This window comes from Sminthopsis crassicaudata, chromosome 4 (assembly GCF_048593235.1).
Source record: "Sminthopsis crassicaudata isolate SCR6 chromosome 4, ASM4859323v1, whole genome shotgun sequence".
Classification (NCBI taxonomy): domain Eukaryota; kingdom Metazoa; phylum Chordata; class Mammalia; order Dasyuromorphia; family Dasyuridae; genus Sminthopsis; species Sminthopsis crassicaudata.
Genome location: NC_133620.1, coordinates 432,789,976 through 432,807,783, shown reverse-complemented (window position 1 = coordinate 432,807,783; position 17,808 = coordinate 432,789,976). Strand labels below are relative to the sequence as shown.

Here is a 17,808-nt window from a genome sequence, read left to right as displayed (position 1 = left end):
GCATCTATGAAATTGTAGTCTGAGATCAATAAGAACCCTAGAGATAATAGTCATTTAAATATCTTTGGTGCTGAGGGAGTTTAATGCTTAGTTCAAGTCTTTGCTTACAGTGCTCAGGACACTCTCAGATACTCTCATCTCTGAGTCTTAAAGTCCTTCCTTTTCTCCAAGGCCCAGCCAAGGTAGTTCTCCTCCCTGAAGGGGGGCTACACCCATGAGCTCCCCAGGTGAAGGGATATCAGGTATAGTGCATGGCCTGAACCTTCTCACTTCCCACTCATGCAGTAAAGTGGGGGAGGCCACTGGATATAGTCAAAAGAACTGGGTTCCCATTAACTGTGTAACTACTTAACTTTTCTGAGTCTCAGTTTCCTCATCTATAAAATCAAAATAATACTTCCCAGGGTTGTTATATGGAAAGTATTGTATAAACCTTGATACCCTTTAGAAATGTAACCTATTATTATCTCCCTCTTGTGTACTTGCTGTTCCATGTATCATCATAATTTATGTGTCTCTCTTTCTCCTTATTAGATCATAAGCTTCTTGAGAACAAGATCTATTCATCCATCTGCATTTCTGTCTCTGTATATCTCTCAATATTTAATAGTGAATATAGTAGGCACTTAATAAATGCTTGCAGAATCATAGACTAATTGAATGAATGATGCTTGAGCCGTGCTCACTATATGAGAGGAAACATTACATGTGGAAAGGGACAAGATGGGGCCTTGGTCAAGGCCTTCTCCTGATCCACTGATCCCCATTTTGTTATTCTGAGATTTAATTGGTTTCTAGGAAAAAAACAAAAACCTTTGGCTTTTGAAAGAGAGGGAACCAGTGCCACCTAGAGGTGAACAGGCAGACCTAATGTTCAGGAAGATGGGGAGGTGGGGACCTTGGGGTTCATCAATGTCCCGAGACCACATCAGTGATTCCATGTTCAAAAACCTAAGGGAAGATGATTCTCTTTGGGAAGTGGAGCAGGACACTAAAAGGCTAGCCAAACCTCAGGCTAGAGCTGTCCCAAATCCTGGCCTCCCCAACACTAAGATCATGAAGCTCTAATGTAGGAATGGGGATAGGGATGGCCATAGGCAAGAGAATGGGTGGAGATAGAGCAAGGTCACAGTCTTTACATTGGGGTGCATGCCCAAATGTGATTCATAAGAGATGCATGATCCAAGCATGAAGTCTGAGATTGATCTTCCCATAAACAAGTGAGGATCTCAAAGGAGGATTAAAAAAGGTATCATGCAAGAGGGTATCTATCCCAACAGAAGGGAGTCTCAGAATTTTAGTGCTATTTTCTATCCACTGTTCAAAAACCTTCCTAAGTAGTTTAAATTTCTCTTTGGCTTTTGGATTATCTAAAGAGAATGACATTAATTTTTTCCAATGTTTTACTAATATATTTTGGTTTTCTATCACAATTTTTTCTGGATATGCACTCCTCTAAACACACACACACACACACACACACACACACACACACACTGAATCCTCCTTTGAAACAAAACAAAATTTAAAAAAAAACAATAATCACCAATATACTGAGGAAGTCTGACAATATTTATAGTATTCTGCCCATTAGTTCTCTGCTGAGAGGAGTGAGGTATATTTCCATTTTACAATTAATTAAAGTTTGTCTTCCTTTCTTACTGCTTTTTCATTTACATTATGTACTGGGTGATCAAGGTGCTGCTTTTTAGCCAGGTGTGTGCTGGAGTCAGCTTGAACCAGCTTTTGAAGACTAACAGTTGAATTACAAATCAGGGTTTGCCTTATTGTTTAGTTGACTGTCTATACTTTAGAAATTGATGGAGAAAATGTGAATGATGCATATTAAATTTAAATGGTATTTTGGAGGGCTAGTTATTAAACATTTACCAGGACATCATTGATTCCAGAACTAAAGCCTATCATTGTGTTTGCTGCTTTTGTTTTGTCCCTGATTCCTCTCTGTGCTGTGTTCCTTTCCAGGAGAGTGTGGACTTGGGAGAAATCATGTTTTCCCTCTGCTACCTGCCCACAGCAGGTCGTCTCACCCTAACGGTGATCAAATGCCGTAACCTCAAAGCAATGGACATCACAGGTTACTCAGGTATGGCCCCTTCTTTTATTTTTTGATCACTGGGAATCCTTATAGGGCTGAAAAGATGTTGATGGAGGAGAGAGAGAAGGGCTACATTACCACTTCTCTGAAAGAAAGGGAAGAGGAAAAAAAGGAGAAAAAGTGAAGGAAAGGGGAAATAGGAACCCTTGCATTTTGGGTAAAGTCTGTTTTATCATCAAGTCAGCAGGAAGATCATGCATACATTTGCCTTCCATCCTTAGACCTACACGACATCCACTCTGCAAATAGGAATAGCTTCATATAGAAGTTGTGTGTTTTCACTGGAGTTTTTCTGTATGAGTCTCAACCTCAGGAGAACTCTCCAGGGCAGCTGCGGCACATATTCCTCCACTTCTTCTTAGGATACTCTTATCTCAGCAGTGACTATCTCAGAGGGACCTTTTATATCAGTTATGTTCCCTACCTACAGCAAAGTGTTTTGGGGCAAGAGACAAGAGTCTAGCAAGGGAGGATTAATTGAAACTCTAGCTAACAGAAGGCAGATGAATCTCTGGCAGGCGTTTTCTGAATCAGTCTTTGAGAGTTGAAATAGGGTCACTCTACTGAGAATTCCCCCCCCCAGCATGGAAGGTAGACATTAGATTAGCTGGCCTCTGAAATCCTTAACTAGATGCTAAAAAAGACCAACAGGAAAAATTTAAGTTTGGGATCACCACTTAAGTACCTAACAAGCCTACTCTGATACCTTAAGCTTGATACTTTAAGCCGTTTAGGAGTGAATCCCAAACTTGCATGAAACAAAATTTAAGATTTTTTTTCCTTTGCACAAAAGTGAAAAAATATAATCCTAGCAGCCAGAGAGAAATAATATCCCCATTGTCAACATCTTTATTCAGGTGCAGTCCCTGGCATTTGAAAAAAGATAAAGTGTCAGATCTTCAGGGAAAAGAAACTGGGTGTTTATATATCAATATGTAAATACAAACACACATAGACATGTATGTATAATCTTTGGATCACGCCGAGATTCTGCTCCCAATCTCCAGTGTCTCTGATAGGCTCACACCTCCAGCGGAGGCTGGCGGCCAAAGTCTGCCCCAGATAGTGCCAGCCCAGAAAGACAGCCCTAACACCTCTCCTTTCCCCTACTCCTTCTACCGCTCCTAAGACACGGAGAGAAGCTCAGAGAACTACTTCTGGGGTGTGAAAAGGCTCTTATGCAGCAGCAGCTCTCCTTTCCTGAAAGATATCTAATGTATATTTCATTTTAATATCAAAATAAGTATGTTCCAGGGATGGAAATTCACTGAGGACTCTTGAAGCTGCAGAGGGAAATAGGGTTTTGCTGCCTAAGTCCCTACACCATCTTCCCTGATGTAATTAAATTGATGTGTTGGAAAGCTAGATTGTGATAATGCTACTGAAATAGCTGTAAAAAGCTGTTCCAAATCAGAAGGGTTTTTCTTTTTATATTAAGTTAAGTTCGCTTTTTCCTTCTATACTCACACCTCTTCTCCACCGAGATCTAGGGTCTGGTATTACATTTGGGCTTGATTAAAAAAATACAGCTCTCCTCATTGTGCCAGGAGCTGGCATTTATATTGAAAAACGAATATACAGAATGGTGCTGGGTCCCAGGAGGCTCCGTGGTTGACACTTTTCCTTTTCCTTATGTCAGGGTTCAAAGTAGAAGGATAGGTAGTTTAGAAAAAAAAAAAGAATACAGTGTTTGGATTTACAGAACCTGATTCTAAATCCTGCCTCTGGCATTTACAAGGGTTATGGACCAAGCCCCCCATTAACTCTTGTTTCTTAAGCAGGCTGCTCATCTCTGTTATGGTTTTTGATGAATAGGTATGAATCCTAGTAATGGCTCTTGTCCTTTTCATGTGTCAAGTTCCCCTTTGGAAGTCTGATAAAGCCTACGGATCCCTTTCCAGAATGATACTTTTAAATAAATATTCCATCCCATCCATAGTTTACACAAAATAAAAATTTGTGTAAAAAAATCTTCTAGACTTAAAATTTTTAACTCAGATGATAGTTTCTACCTCCCATCTTCTTTCTATTCACTACTGGTGATGTGATCCCAAAATCCCACCAGAATGATCTTGAGAGATTTCTGTCCCTGCTCCACATACAGGTTCAGCCAGAAGCATGAATTGTGGGTCCAGTGCGGGCCAGCTGTTCTGGCCTGTGCCTGCTTTGAGACAAAGTGTGCCCTGGCTTCCAGGCAAGAGGGCGTCTCAGAACATCAGATGCTCAAAAGCTATTATTACCTGTGAGCTTTCCTCCTGTTTCTTCAGCTGCTGAACATAAATAACAATTATGGTGAGGCCTGAGACACCTGCATTAGAAGGGACAATGGCTGTTAGTTCACTTGGATGCTTGGAAATTTTCAGCATAGAAAGATGAAACAGAAGGATCCCTGTTGGAAATAAGAGAAGGGATGGGGTGGGTGCAGCAAGAGAAGGGGAAGAGTGATCAAAAGTAGCCATCTGACATGGCTCTTCTCAACAATGAGATGAGTGAGCCAGTTCCAGTGATTTTGTGACGATGAGAACCATCGTTCTCTGAGGACTGTGGGAACTAAGTGTGGGTCACAATAATATTTTCACTTCTTTTGTTGTTGTTTGCTTGAATTTTATTTTCTTTCTCATTTTTCTTCTTTTTTGATCAGAAAAAAGTAGCCATCTGACCATTCAGTGAGTCCCTTTGAAGCAAGGGTGATTCTGGAGGCAGAAGCCAACCTTTTCACCCAACACGGAATATGCAAGAGATCCCTAAGGAATATGTCTCCCTCTCTCTCCCTGAATTACAGAGAGACCTTGGACATTTCCTCCTGGCTGCCCCACTGCCCTTTAGGAAACTGGAAGTAAATTTCAGAGATTCCAAAAGCAGGGCCTCCACTCCCCCCTTTTTTAGGCCAAGTAAAAATGTAATTATTGGGGACAATGGACCCCATAATCTTTCTGTCAACCAGGGAAGACAGAAGCAGAGTCCTGCTGGTCCCTGTTCATTTCATTCTGACACATTTATTTCTACTTCTTGGGCTTAAATGGGTTCTATTTTTACCCCCTAATCTAAACTCCTTTGGTTAATGGTCCTGGCAAAACCCCCAGAGAACAGGGATCCAAATAGGTAAAAGAAATAAACTGGCTTTGTTCAGCCTCACCACCTTTCTGAGCTTGAGGCAGTAGGCCTTCAGTCAGCCAAGCATGGGGCCAGCAATTAAAGACTCCTGGTTTTCTCCCCTGTATACCCATGGACAAGACGCTTGACTGCTCTTGGACCTGTTTCCCCATTAGTAAAAGCCCATTAAGTTATCTCCCAAGGATGCCAGGAAACTAAAGAGACCCTGTTTATTAAGCACTGAATGCTCCTTAGAGGCAGGTGTTCTGTATAAATACAAGGTGGCGTTATTATTTTTACCAACCCACTGATACCATCTGACAGGTCACAGTAGGTCTTGTGTACAGATTCCTTCTCTGTTCAAATACGGTTCAGGAACACCTGCTTAACAAGTTTCTTTTCCTTCCCTCCCTCCCCCAATATCCCATCCCACTTCTACCATCATCATAGATCCCTATGTCAAAGTGTCCCTGCTGTGTGACGGGCGGAGGCTGAAGAAGAAAAAAACCACCATAAAGAAGAATACACTTAATCCAATCTACAATGAGGCCATCATCTTCGACATTCCACCAGAGAACATGGACCAAGTCAGCCTGCTCATTTCTGTGATGGATTATGATCGGTAGGTAGGAGCCATGGAGGATATGTCATGAAGGTCTGGGGAAGCCCCTTTTGCAGAATGATATTTTTAAATAAAATACATATGATTGATTACCAAAAAAAATTGAAAAATAGTTATCTTTTTAAGTTAAGTTCATAGAACCTAGATGAATAAGCTCTGCCCTAAGAAGACTTTAAAAGGGGAAAGTGCTCAGCCAATTTTAGGGTTTCTCAGACTTATGTTTTGGTGCCCTTACTTTCTGAAAGCCCAGAACTGGACCTTCATGATACCAATACATCCTAAATGTTCCACTCCAAATGTTCATTCACATAGACTGTTTGTACCTGACCTGAGCCTTCTGAGATCATTGGTCTGATCAGCAACAGTGACCCCAACATAGTGATTTTGATTTGGTCCTCTTCAAGAACCAAGGACAGCAACAAACCAAGGTGGCAACCTGGACCATGGAGATGCTTCTCAAAGAGAAAAGTCAATTTTCTCTTCCATCCTCATTCTTTTCATTTCTTGGGCTGAAAACCATCATGTCTTCTCTAACTCTTCCTTCTCTTTTATTGCCATATTTAACCTTTCCCCCGCCCAAGTCTAGTCTTTATTCCGTTCAAGAAAATTACCTGATTCCCACCTGCCTTACCATGCCCACTGCTACTTCATACCTATGACCTCCCTCATACCTACATCACATTGCCTCCCCAGTTTCATTCTTTACATGTTCTGATCTGTCCTGTACTCTATATATTACTCCAGCCTAATCTTCCTAACATACTTCTTCCTTCTTATCACCCATCATTCCCTACCTCCAACTTAAAAACCTACAATAGCTCCCTATTTACTACTTCATCAAGCATTTCTGTTTAGTTTGCAGAGTCCTCTTTATCATCTGATCTCATTTTATCCCCTCAACTGTATTTTCTAGCATTTTTAATAAAAGCCCTCTACTTCAATCGGACATGAATATACTCACCGTGCCCTAAATTCCATACTATTTAACCATTCCTAAGATCTACTTGCCCTTTCCCTTTTATTATTGTTGTTCAGTCATTTTCATCATGGCTAGCTTTCCATGACTCCATTTGAAGTTTTAAGAAGAGAAAGCCCCTGGAATGGTTTGCCATTTCCTTCTCCAGCTCATTTTATAGATGAGGAATAAGTATGACCCTGTTGTATTGCAACAAGGTTAAGTGGACTGATCCTAAATGAGTTGAGCAGAACCAGGAGAATGTTGTATGTAGTAACAGCAAAACTATGTAAAGATCAACATGATAAACTTAGCTCTGCTCTGCAATGTGTTCATCCAAAACAATTCCAATGGACCAGGGGTGGAAAATGACATCCATATCCAGAGAAAGAACTATGGAGACTGAACGCAAATCAAAAAATACTATTTTTATTGTTTATTTTTTTCTTTTGATTTTTCTTTCACAACATGACTAATATCAAAATAAGTTTAAAATGATTGTACACACATAAACTGGGTGTAAGGAAACTGAGCCAAAGAGGGTTAAATGACTTGCCCAGAGTCACATGATTAGTAAGTGTCTGAGGTCAGATTTGAACTCATGAAGATGGATTTTCCTGACTTCAGGTCCAATGCTTTATTCTATACCACCTTTAATGGCTAATTCAAATCCCATCTCTTTAATTTTTATTTTTATTTTTTGTTTTCTTCACATCCCCAGTACTTAACATACTGTCACTAGTACATGATAGATGCTTAATAAATGTTTGTTGATTGATAGTGTCCAGGAAGTTTTCTATGATTATTCTTTTCAAACTTATCTCTTCCTTCTCTGAATTCTGTTCTAGTTTGGTACCTCATTCTTCTCTGTGTTTCATATGTACTAGTATTGTTTGCTCAGTCTATATAAAGTCCTCAGGAGTGAGAACTGGATCTTATAATTCTTCCATAACACCGATGTTAGTGAATGCTGAAAACATGGTGGGATTCAAGAAACTCTTGTCACTAAAGTTAAAGATAAGCACAAGTAAGAGATTAAGTTCATTTTAAGTTATTTACTACATATTATAATTATATTATATTATAATATTATATATATATATTATAATATATATTATAATATATATATATATATTATAATATAATATATATATTATAATAAGCGATTACTAAATATTTGTTGATTCACTGTTTTGTGAATAAATCACTTTATCTACCACATTATTTATTGCACATGCTACTCTGTCCCTAAAATACCCTAGAAATGGTTTATGAGCCACACTTAAAAGCTCAATGAGGTATGGAACAGGCAGGGAGAAAGTATTCCCAGGAGGTTGGTTTATTACATTTTTGAAGTCTCCTCTGAGATATCCAAACAATACTGACAAAGTAAAATAACATAAAGTTGTCCCTTCTATATCATGACTTTTCCCAGTGAGGTTTCAATATAGCTTAGGTCAGGATATGAAATTAAATGGGAATTTGGGGAGAGTTTTGCAGAAACTCTCAGGTGATATACAAAGGGCTGCAGATGACATAGAGTCTGTGCCCAAATATTTAACCCAAAATAAAATATGGTAAAAATCCCATAAAAGAAAAAAGAAAAAAATCAGATTTCTTCTCTTTGAAGGAAGAACACAAAAAATTTTATGCACATTTTCCATATAACACATTGCATCCCTAACTTCAGTGACGTGCAAGGAATAACTATATTAATGATTCAGGTTTCTATTCAAGGGTGTAGGAGCCCTAAAGCTCAACTTCAAAGAACTCCTAAGAAAGCCCCTCCGGTCAGCAATGCTCTGTGTTTTTTCTTCTCAGAGTGGGTCACAATGAGATCATTGGAGTCTGCCGAGTAGGGATCAGCGCTGAAGGCCTGGGGAGAGACCACTGGAATGAGATGTTGGCTTATCCACGGAAACCCATTGCACACTGGCATTCCTTGGTGGAGGTAAAGAAATCCTTCAAAGAGGTGGGTCTGGCCCCTCTTGGCCCCTTAGACTGCATGGGTTGTGCATGGCTCATTTGGCTAGAGAATGGCAATCAGCTTTTCTTTAGGTTCAAGACATTTCCTAGGAAGAAAGGCAGTGGAGGGCCATGTGTTGAGTTGTATGGGGTTTTTCCCCAATCTTTTTTTTGTTTGTTTGTTTGATTTCAATTGTTTTGTTTTTAAGGCTTAAAAATGCAAAGAACAAATAAAGGATGTGTTTTCTTGAGATGAAGGTGAAAAGTCACCTAAAAAAGGTCTTGGAGTAGAAGGGGGTAGGTATGGAAAGCAATTAACATTTTCACAGTGAAAAATAAATATGAGCCTATAATGTTGTAGTAAGGTAAAATGAAGCAGTGAATTTGGAGTTGAATCCCAGCCCTGCTATTTGCTATCTGTATGACCTTGGGTCGCTTCCTCTCTCTAGGCTTTGGTTTCCTTATTTGTAAGGATCTGTATGACCTCAAAGATTCCTTCCAGTTCTAAATCTATGATCCAATAATCCTGTTATAATTAATCATTGATATGACTTCAGAAAGTCTTCCTGGGCCTCCCAATCTTACTTAAGAAAGGACTAATGACAACATGAAGTTGATATGATTTTTCTCCAAAAAAGAGGTCCTAGATGGATGGGAAGAAGGGTTCCATTCCCTAGCCTATCCCCCAAATATTGAGAGATATTTGATGGCTTTTCAGTCATGATTAATGGCCAATTTGCCTTTGTATTGTGCTTCGGATAAAGAGGACATATTTTGTTCCCCCTCAAAAGAAGACAAAACTCTCTCAATCACCCACACACACACACACACACACACACACACACACACACACACAACTGCATAATTCAACACCATGAGCTACATCCTTAAAGGAGGCAGAATAACAGAGAGGGAGAGAAAAGCTACAAGACTTGAAGAATGGGAAGTTAAATCCCAGATAGGAAATTCCCACTGAATAGAAAGGAAGGTCTCTGGGATCAATTTGTCTTCTGGCAGTTTTACAGCTTTGGGAATCATGAAAAACTCCCTTCATAGAGACTTCTTGTTTCTCACAGTCACCAGGGAGAGAAATGCAAGTCAATAAGCAGCATCACAAATGGAGCTTCCCTCATGGTATTTAGCTAGCCCTCAGGCCAAGGCCTTAAGAATAAGTTCTAATAATAGCAAACGAGGTGTCTCTAATATTTGGGGGGGGGAAATAACATTAGGATCTAAATAGCAAGACTCCTGGGCTTTAGTGCTGGCTCTACCCCTCATTCATGTCTTTGGTCAAGTCTCTTAAACTTAGATTTTTTTTCCACCTAAGAAATTAACTGAGAGGGGAAAAAAGAAATTAACTGGGTTAGACTAGATACTTCTCACACAATCATCCTTCCACCAACCCCTAAACTGTGATTTCTCAATAGGAATACCTACTTCCTTCTTCTTCATTCACTTAGAGAGATTGAAACCTCCTAAAGTTTATGGGCAATAAAACCTACGAAAGAAATATGGTGGAAGCTGGTCCTCTTCATTTCAAGAGAGGATGAACAGTCCCTTGTCAGGGATGTTGTCTAGTAGAGTCCATACTTGGAGGTCCTTCCCAACTTTGAGGTTCTGGGATTCTCCCAGATTCATAAAAATGTTGATCCTCATCTTGGTTAGACTTCAGATCTGGTAAAATTCTGGATAAATACATCAGATCTGTCAATCCAACAACAACTTCCCCCATAACAAAAAAAAAAAAGAAAAGAAGAAAAAGAAACCCCTGACAGCGTAATCCTCCAACTACCCTTGACCCGAAACCCAAAAGCCATTTCCCTTCTCCACTTGGTTCAATGGGAACAGGGCTGACAGTAGAACACCCTCCTTGAGATGCTATTGTTGTGTACAGCTTGTTCTTATCAGGAGGGTTTCACTGAGAAAACTTGAAGGAGGGCTTCCAGATTTGGCAATAAATGGGGAAAATAGGGAAGGCAGGTGGGGAGCTAATTGATTCTCTCTCTTTTTGTAAAGCATGCCTGATCTGATTGCCTTTTGGATTTTCCAAGAGGGAATAAAGCAGGAGGAACAAAGTGTTTCTCATTCTAGTGTACTTGGGTTTGCCTGATGTCCCCATATCTATGTTGTCAGTCTTTGGCAGAGCAGTGTTTCCACTGTCTGGAGTTCCTTCCATGCAGGAAGACTCATCCCACAAATGCATCTTCCTTCCTCTTTTCATCCTCCTGTAGGTGCTACCCTCTCTCAGCAAAGTGTGTGAGACTCCTGATCAGCATCTTTCACTTAAGCATCAAATGTTGTGACTGAGGTCGTAGATTTCCCACTCTCTCCCTATTCTGGAATTAATTAAAAACAGAGTAGGTACCTCTATATCTGGAATGGTTTAGGGATGTCCTCTCCAAGAACAATGGCATCCTCTTCTTTGCTTTGCCGCTAAAGAGCTGGGTAAGTTTGGACAAATTCTTGAACCTCTCTGAGCCTCCTGGTTCCTCAGCTGTGAAATGAGGGCACTAAAATCTTTAAGGGCTCTTCCAGGTCTAAGTATCTGCAATTCTGGATAGCCAGTATCCATAGGATTCTAAAATCAGCCCTTTGAGTAAATATTCTATAAATCCCAGTCTTCTGTATTTTCCATGGTACATTGAAGAACAATGGCTTTTGAGGAGGTCAGAGTTTGGTAGTGCTACAGGAGAGATATTTGACCCCAGAGGCTCTTCCTTTCATGATGAATGAAAAGTAATTAAGCCAAATAATTGAGTTTAATTGCATTTATTTGAGCTTGGTTGTAGGAATTCACACAGAAAGAAAAAAAGGAAGGAAGGAAAGAAAAAGGGAAGGAAAAAAAAGATGAAGTCAACCCAAGACCTCAGAAATGAATATTTTATGAGACAATAAAAGGAAAGCAATAGTATAGGAGAGGGAACGGAGAATAAATTGATTGTATCTTATGAGTTTTCTTTTTTTTCTTTGTCCTCTTACACTCAGCTTCCAAGACCTCTCTCCCACCCTCCTGCCCCCAGGAGTTATTCCATATTTCTTTCCAATTGATAATCATTCCTCTGCCTCAAAAAAGCTGAAAAAATGTCATATTTAACAGCAAAGAGGATTTCTCTTATATTCATTTGCATGAAATTCCCACCCACATTTCTGCACCTGGAGTTGGAGGATCTTTGGTTAAAAAAAAAAAAAAAAAAAAACACCTAAAACATCAGCTTGGTAGTAATAATCCCTCTGTGTTTCTGTGGTTCAAAGCCCTTTGCTGTTGATTATGACCTTCAATGCCCTTGGAGTCATCCCAAAGAGAATCCTTACCTGTGAATCAAGACCCCTGGTTCTGGCTCCTCCCTCCCTCCTGACTTCCTAGGCCATTTTACAGGAGTGTTCACTTCTCACATCTCTTGTTTCTCCATTTGTAAAAGGATGAAAATGGTCTTTATTCCCTACTTTGTTGGAAGATAAATGAGATAGTATCTGAGAAGCACTCTCTATTTATATAGCACCTTTTTTAGAGGAGCTTAGAATGCTGTGATTATTTTTTTCCCTAATGAGAATGGAGGACACCATCCTTGCTTGCTTGTTTTGAGCATAAAATAATGTTGAGGGGGAACAAATTATCTGGAAAAGACATTTTTCCCCTGCTGGGAATTTTTCATGAATAAAAATTAATTAAATCACAGCTATCCCTTCCTTCTCCCACAGCAGCAGCTGCCGCTGCTGTGGCTACCACTGCTACCATCCCCTTCCTCCCATTTCCAGCCCAAACATAACGTCTCAGCCATAACAGCAAATGTCTAGATCAACTCAATAGCCTCCTCCGGAAAGACCAAGTTCAGATCATCAGCCAGGGGCAATTGTCCCTGTTGGAGTCTGACCCATTTTAGGCCAAACAAAAGGCCGCTTGCTCAAATTGCCATAGTCCTTGCACAATTATTTCATGTGGGTACATGCTGGGAGCTACTTCTTCACCATTTCTGAATCTCTAGGAGCATGCTCCCTGAATCAATCATTGACTTTGCCATTGTTCAGAAAATCTCAATCCTTTCTTTGTTGTATCTTTGTTGGAAAAACCCCCGACAACAACAACAAACAAGAAATAGCAAGGGAATCATCAGCCCATCCCTATTATCCCTAGCTGGACAATTAAACCCAATGTGACTTCTCTTTAACAGCATGGAAGGTACCTCTGTGGCTATTTCAATTCCCCTTTCTCTTGCCTGGTCTATCAATCAAACAGTGGATTAAGTAGCATTGCTTACCTAGGGAGAAGACAGTAATTTCAATATACCTTTCACCAACATTAAAGGCTGTTATAGGAAGAAAAGAAAAACATTAGAGGTCTTGAAATGTGTTTTAAGTGCAAGGGGTAATAGAGGCAATCCTATTCACCTCTTGGTGAATGAAGCACGTGAGTCAGAGTTCACAATGGGCACATGGAGCCCTCAGCAACCAGACAATTTATTTATCTAAAATATTTCACCAGGGAAACCCTCGATTGTGATTTCATTCATGTGGATGCTGCAAGCAGAGACTGTCACCTGGAGTTAGGAGTAAGTACCACCGGGGTGGGCCCAACAAGACTGGGCTTCTTGGTATATTTTTAGCCTTCTTGGCCTTGAGCAGACATAGTGATGAAGTGGAGGGAGTACTGGTTTGGGAGTCAGGAAACCCAGATTGTAGTCCTAATTTTGTTTCTAACTAGCTGCATGAGCTTGAGGGAGTCACTTATCTTTACCAAGATCTTTATCATTAGATAGCTCCCTTTTCCAGACCCTTTCATCTTTAACATCCTTTAAGTAATACTTATTCAATACTATGACTTCGAAAGATTTAGAATCTGGAAATAAACTGAGAGAGATGATATTATAGAGAAGACAAGGTCCCAAGATACTGGTGTCCTGTTCTATACCAATCCAATCAGTCTTACAGCCTTGTGCTTTTAGGTTGTAGGATTAGTGGTCATTACTGACTGTCTACCCAGCACCTCATTATCACCCAGGAGCTTTATGCTGGTCTGTCCTTGGGATACCCAGAGAACTGGGAAAACCCGAGCCTTGCATGAGAAGATCATTGAGTCCACAGTCCTCTTCTTAAAGGAAGAACTCAATAGTCTCAGTGGCTTTGGGGTCTGGGATCCTAATTTGGGGAAGCTTGTCATCCATCTCATGGGTGAGTTCATCTGTCAATTTTGCTCAGAGATTAGTAGTTTACTCCTTAGGAAGCTAGGCCCTAGTATAGACTGTATCCAGAGGAAACCATTTACTGTCTCCAGTTAAGAAGAAGAAAATGGACACTTGGGTCACTAAGGACTCATTACCCTGAGAAGCTTCTATCTCCCTAGGAGATTCCAGCAACTCTAGATTTTACCCCTAGGGAATTTGCTCAAAGACACAGCCTCTATCCTTGAATTCACCATCATTTCCACCTTCTTGCTCTAGGTATTAAGACAAGATGGTATAATCAGGGCACTGCAGGGAAAACAAGAGTTACCACAGGTTAGGAGAAAAGCAGTGTTTTGTGATGGAAAGATTTAAAGTCAGAGAACTTTGATTCTCAGAGAACTTTGATTCTGCTGCTTAATACTTAAGGGATCTAAGGCAAATCATTCATCTTCTCTGGACCTCAGTTTCCCCATCTATTATGTGAGAAATTTGGACTAACTGGTCCCTAAGGTCCCTTTCAGCTCTATGAGTGGGGCTCAGACAAATATCACTTTGGAATGATAAGGTATTCCAGGCAAATCAGAATTAAGCCATTAAGTCAGATCCTTGACAGTAAGGCACTATTGCATCTGTGAGTTGACTTTTAGTTTAAGGAATGGTTAAATCATGTAGAACCAAAGTCCATCCATCTTCATTTCCACCCCTCCACTCATTACAACCATCACGCTCTGCAGAGAGATGAGTCAGCTGTGTGTGGCGCGTATGTGTTTGTGTGTTGGGGAAGTGATGGGGAAGGTGGTGGATAGAGAGAAGAAGGGGGGAAAGTTTGTGGGAGGCAGTGAATGGGGACTGACTCCTAAAAGAGACTGGGAAAGGGACTGAAAGCTGAAAGCCTAGAACAATTTCCAGTCAGCATCTCCTCCCATCTCTTTTTGCTTCCTGTCCTTAAATTGCCTAGGGCCTCCTAGGTTAGTTTTAACTACCCAAAGCAGTGTAAATGAAGAATAAAACAGAAGTGTAGAATCAGAGCCCAGAGCAGAGCAATCTTAGTTCTTAAGACAAATGGCTAATAATTCACGATTGCGGGTTCCTGACAGTAAGGGCTGCCTTTTTGGCCACCTGCATAATCTGATTTTCAGCTTGAAAAATGACTGAACGTCTCCGTGCAGGACCTCATTAAAACACATGCACACACAAACAAACAATAGAAAATGGGAGCTTTAATTACTTTTTCTGTAAGTCTTTTTTTTAAAATCAGGTATCTGAAAATGGAACAGTAAAGCTGTTTCCTTTACTTCTCTGCATGGCCTGCAGCAAAATTCAGGAAAGCTTATAAAAGCTGGGAAAGGTGAATTCAGTGCATGAGGACCCAATAATTGCTGGGCATTTATTAAAAAGATCAAATCCCTTGACAGTAATCTGCCTCCAGTCTTCCCGGTATGATAATAATAACAAGACCTTCTTGTTTTTCTCCAGTGGCAGGGCCGAGCTGCAAGCTTTGACAGCCAGGGTTCCTGCCCATCTCCAAAACCTCCTCCAACACCGTGAGATGCATGGCCATGGAACACCAATGGGACTAAGCGATGTTATTTTTGCCCTTGTTCAACAGTCTAAGTGCAGGCGTTACCCTGCAGCAGCCGCCAGCCACTCACTCCAGAGTCTTAAATGTTCCTGCCGTAGGTCAAGGCTGAGAAATTTCTTGTGTGGTCAGATTTGTCTTAGTCTTTTCTGTCTCCCAAGGTGATTCTTTCATTTGTTTATTCGTTGGGGTTTTTGTTGTTGTTGTTGTTTTGTCGATGTGGTGGTGGTTTTCACTTTTATGGATTTGCAATCGAGAAAAAGATGAGGGGCAAAGAAGGGGGAATAAAGAGCAGAGTGCCCCAAGATTTGTCAAATCAAGTTTAGATTAGTAGTGTTTTCTGTGGAGGTGGTGAAGCTTTGGAATTCTGAGCCTCCACCAAGGTCACCCCACTCCTGAAGAGGAAGGAATCTGAGCTGGGCTAGCCCTTTCATTTTCAGAATTCCCTACCAAGGGGACCACTCTTTTATAGCCAGTATTGGGTTGACCTTGACTCACCCAAACCCTTGGCTGGCTGGTATTTATAAAACTGAGATTTGGACTTTAAAAGTATAATCATTTTGAAATTTTGACCCAATTTGAGTAGGGGGGGTGAGATTTGTATGGGAGGGAGGGGAGTCCCCGAGTGTGTTTTTTTGCATGAATTGAAATAAGTTGCCTCTTTGAGAAAGCAGAAATGTTTTCTGAGGGAAGAGTTTTGCTGAAGCCAAACATGCCGAATGTTTCCTGGATCCCAGCAGCTAATGGTGACATTTGTTTGCAAACGGGAGCTTTGTTCTCAAAATACCCCTAATTATAAAGAAAGAAAGGCATATATAACATATGTTCGGGAATGATTCGCAGTAATATATAGTTTTCAAATTTCCATGAGATACCAAACAGCTGCTGAAAACATTCAAATGGGCCAGAAGGAAACCCCGATAAAAGATGAATTTCTGAATAGTAAGTTTTGGGATCTGGGGTACCACCCTCTGTCCATCTTGCCGCGGGACCCATATTTTCTACTGAGGTCATCAGCTAATCTGCTTTAGCAAACTATGGACTTTGGAGACACTTTTCATCTTCAACTTTAATTCTGTAAATTGCTAAGTACTTTTGTGTTATTTGTTTCCATGTTAATAAATGGGTTTTCTTTAGCTATCTACTTTAGGTCAGATTCAAGGGAAAAGCTGATAATCTTCTGTACCCACATTTCTGTTAAGTCTGAGTAGTGGTGGATTTGGAGCCCACTGGTCAGGGCCAGGGGCTCAGCCTCCATCAAAATGCCATTAGTGAATGTGCTGGAGGTGAATCTCCATGCCAGATCAGAGCTCACTATTGCAAAAATTGGAAAATCAACGTATTCCGGGCTTACCAGGGCTGAGCTATCAACCAATGGAAGGTCAGATACATAAAACCCATTCACCAACCTTGTGTCTCACTCTTTATACATGTTACATGCTACTAGAGCTGTAAATCAATAAAGTAAACCCTTGTTTTAAACTGAAATAACACGTTTCTCTTTTGGAATCCCTTTGGAAAGTGTCATTCATTGCTGAGACTGTGCCAGAAAGGGGACCTAAAGGGGACATTGGAGCATAGATTTAGAGTTGTTGGGGACCTTAAAATATTTCATTCACTCCCTTCACTTTACAGATGAGGAAACCGAGGTAGGTGAATGAAAGATTATTCAGTTGAAAAAGATTCGAGGTAGATAAGCTCAAACTTCCTCTGCCTCTAGACCAGGAAAGGTGGGGGAGATGGGGAAGGGGCAGTGAACCAACAAATCAAAGTTCCCCTTTGTAGTTAACCTCTGGTTGTACAGCAAGGAGATGAGTCTGTGGCTGGATTACTGCATAATCAAACTCATGAGTGGTGAGGGACCAGTTGTCTTTAGTTAGTTCCCTACCTCCAAGATGTAAACCTTAAAGCCAGATATTTTAAATGAACTGACAAATAACTAACATTCGGCATCAACAAAATTATCTCTCCTCGGCAGAGTGAGGTCCCCTGGTCACACAAGAGACCAAGTTGGACAGAGCAATGGTTCCCCAAACCCAACACTCCTGGAAAACACAACTCCTTTTGGTAATGATCCCAAATGTTCTCCCTACCCTTACAGGCAGGTATGCTGGTTCTAGCCTCAGACCTTTTAGGAAAGTTTGGTGTTTTGAGATGAAATATTTCAGTCTTTACTAAGCTCTTGATTCCTTAGTGGACTAGGTAATACCTATCCTCCTTCTTTCTTCCTCTGAATTTGTGGGGTTCAAAATAAGCAGGTTAGGAATACCTCCAGGAATCATTTCAACTAAGCTAAGAGCCCTATTCCTTTCTCCAAAC

General features: G+C 40.5%; 1 protein-coding gene across 7 annotated transcripts in view; it reads left to right on the top strand.

Moving 5' to 3' along the window:
* Window positions 1-16,971, top strand: part of SYT6 (synaptotagmin 6) — a 66,809-nt gene extending 49,838 nt beyond the window's left edge. For 3 of the 7 annotated variants that reach the window (XM_074263120.1, XM_074263121.1, XM_074263119.1), the window contains exons 4-7: window positions 1,984-2,104; window positions 5,660-5,831; window positions 8,608-8,758; window positions 15,387-16,971. In XM_074263120.1, coding sequence (XP_074119221.1) covers window positions 1,984-2,104; window positions 5,660-5,831; window positions 8,608-8,758; window positions 15,387-15,458 — 516 coding nt within the window. In that variant the 3' untranslated portion in view covers window positions 15,459-16,971. Of the gene's footprint in view, window positions 1-1,983; window positions 2,105-5,659; window positions 5,832-8,607; window positions 8,759-13,231; window positions 13,299-15,386 lie in introns of all 7 variants that reach the window. The other 4 variants (XM_074263124.1, XM_074263122.1, XM_074263123.1 and 1 more) reach the window with 2 other exon arrangements.
* Window positions 16,972-17,808: the final 837 nt, after the last annotated feature.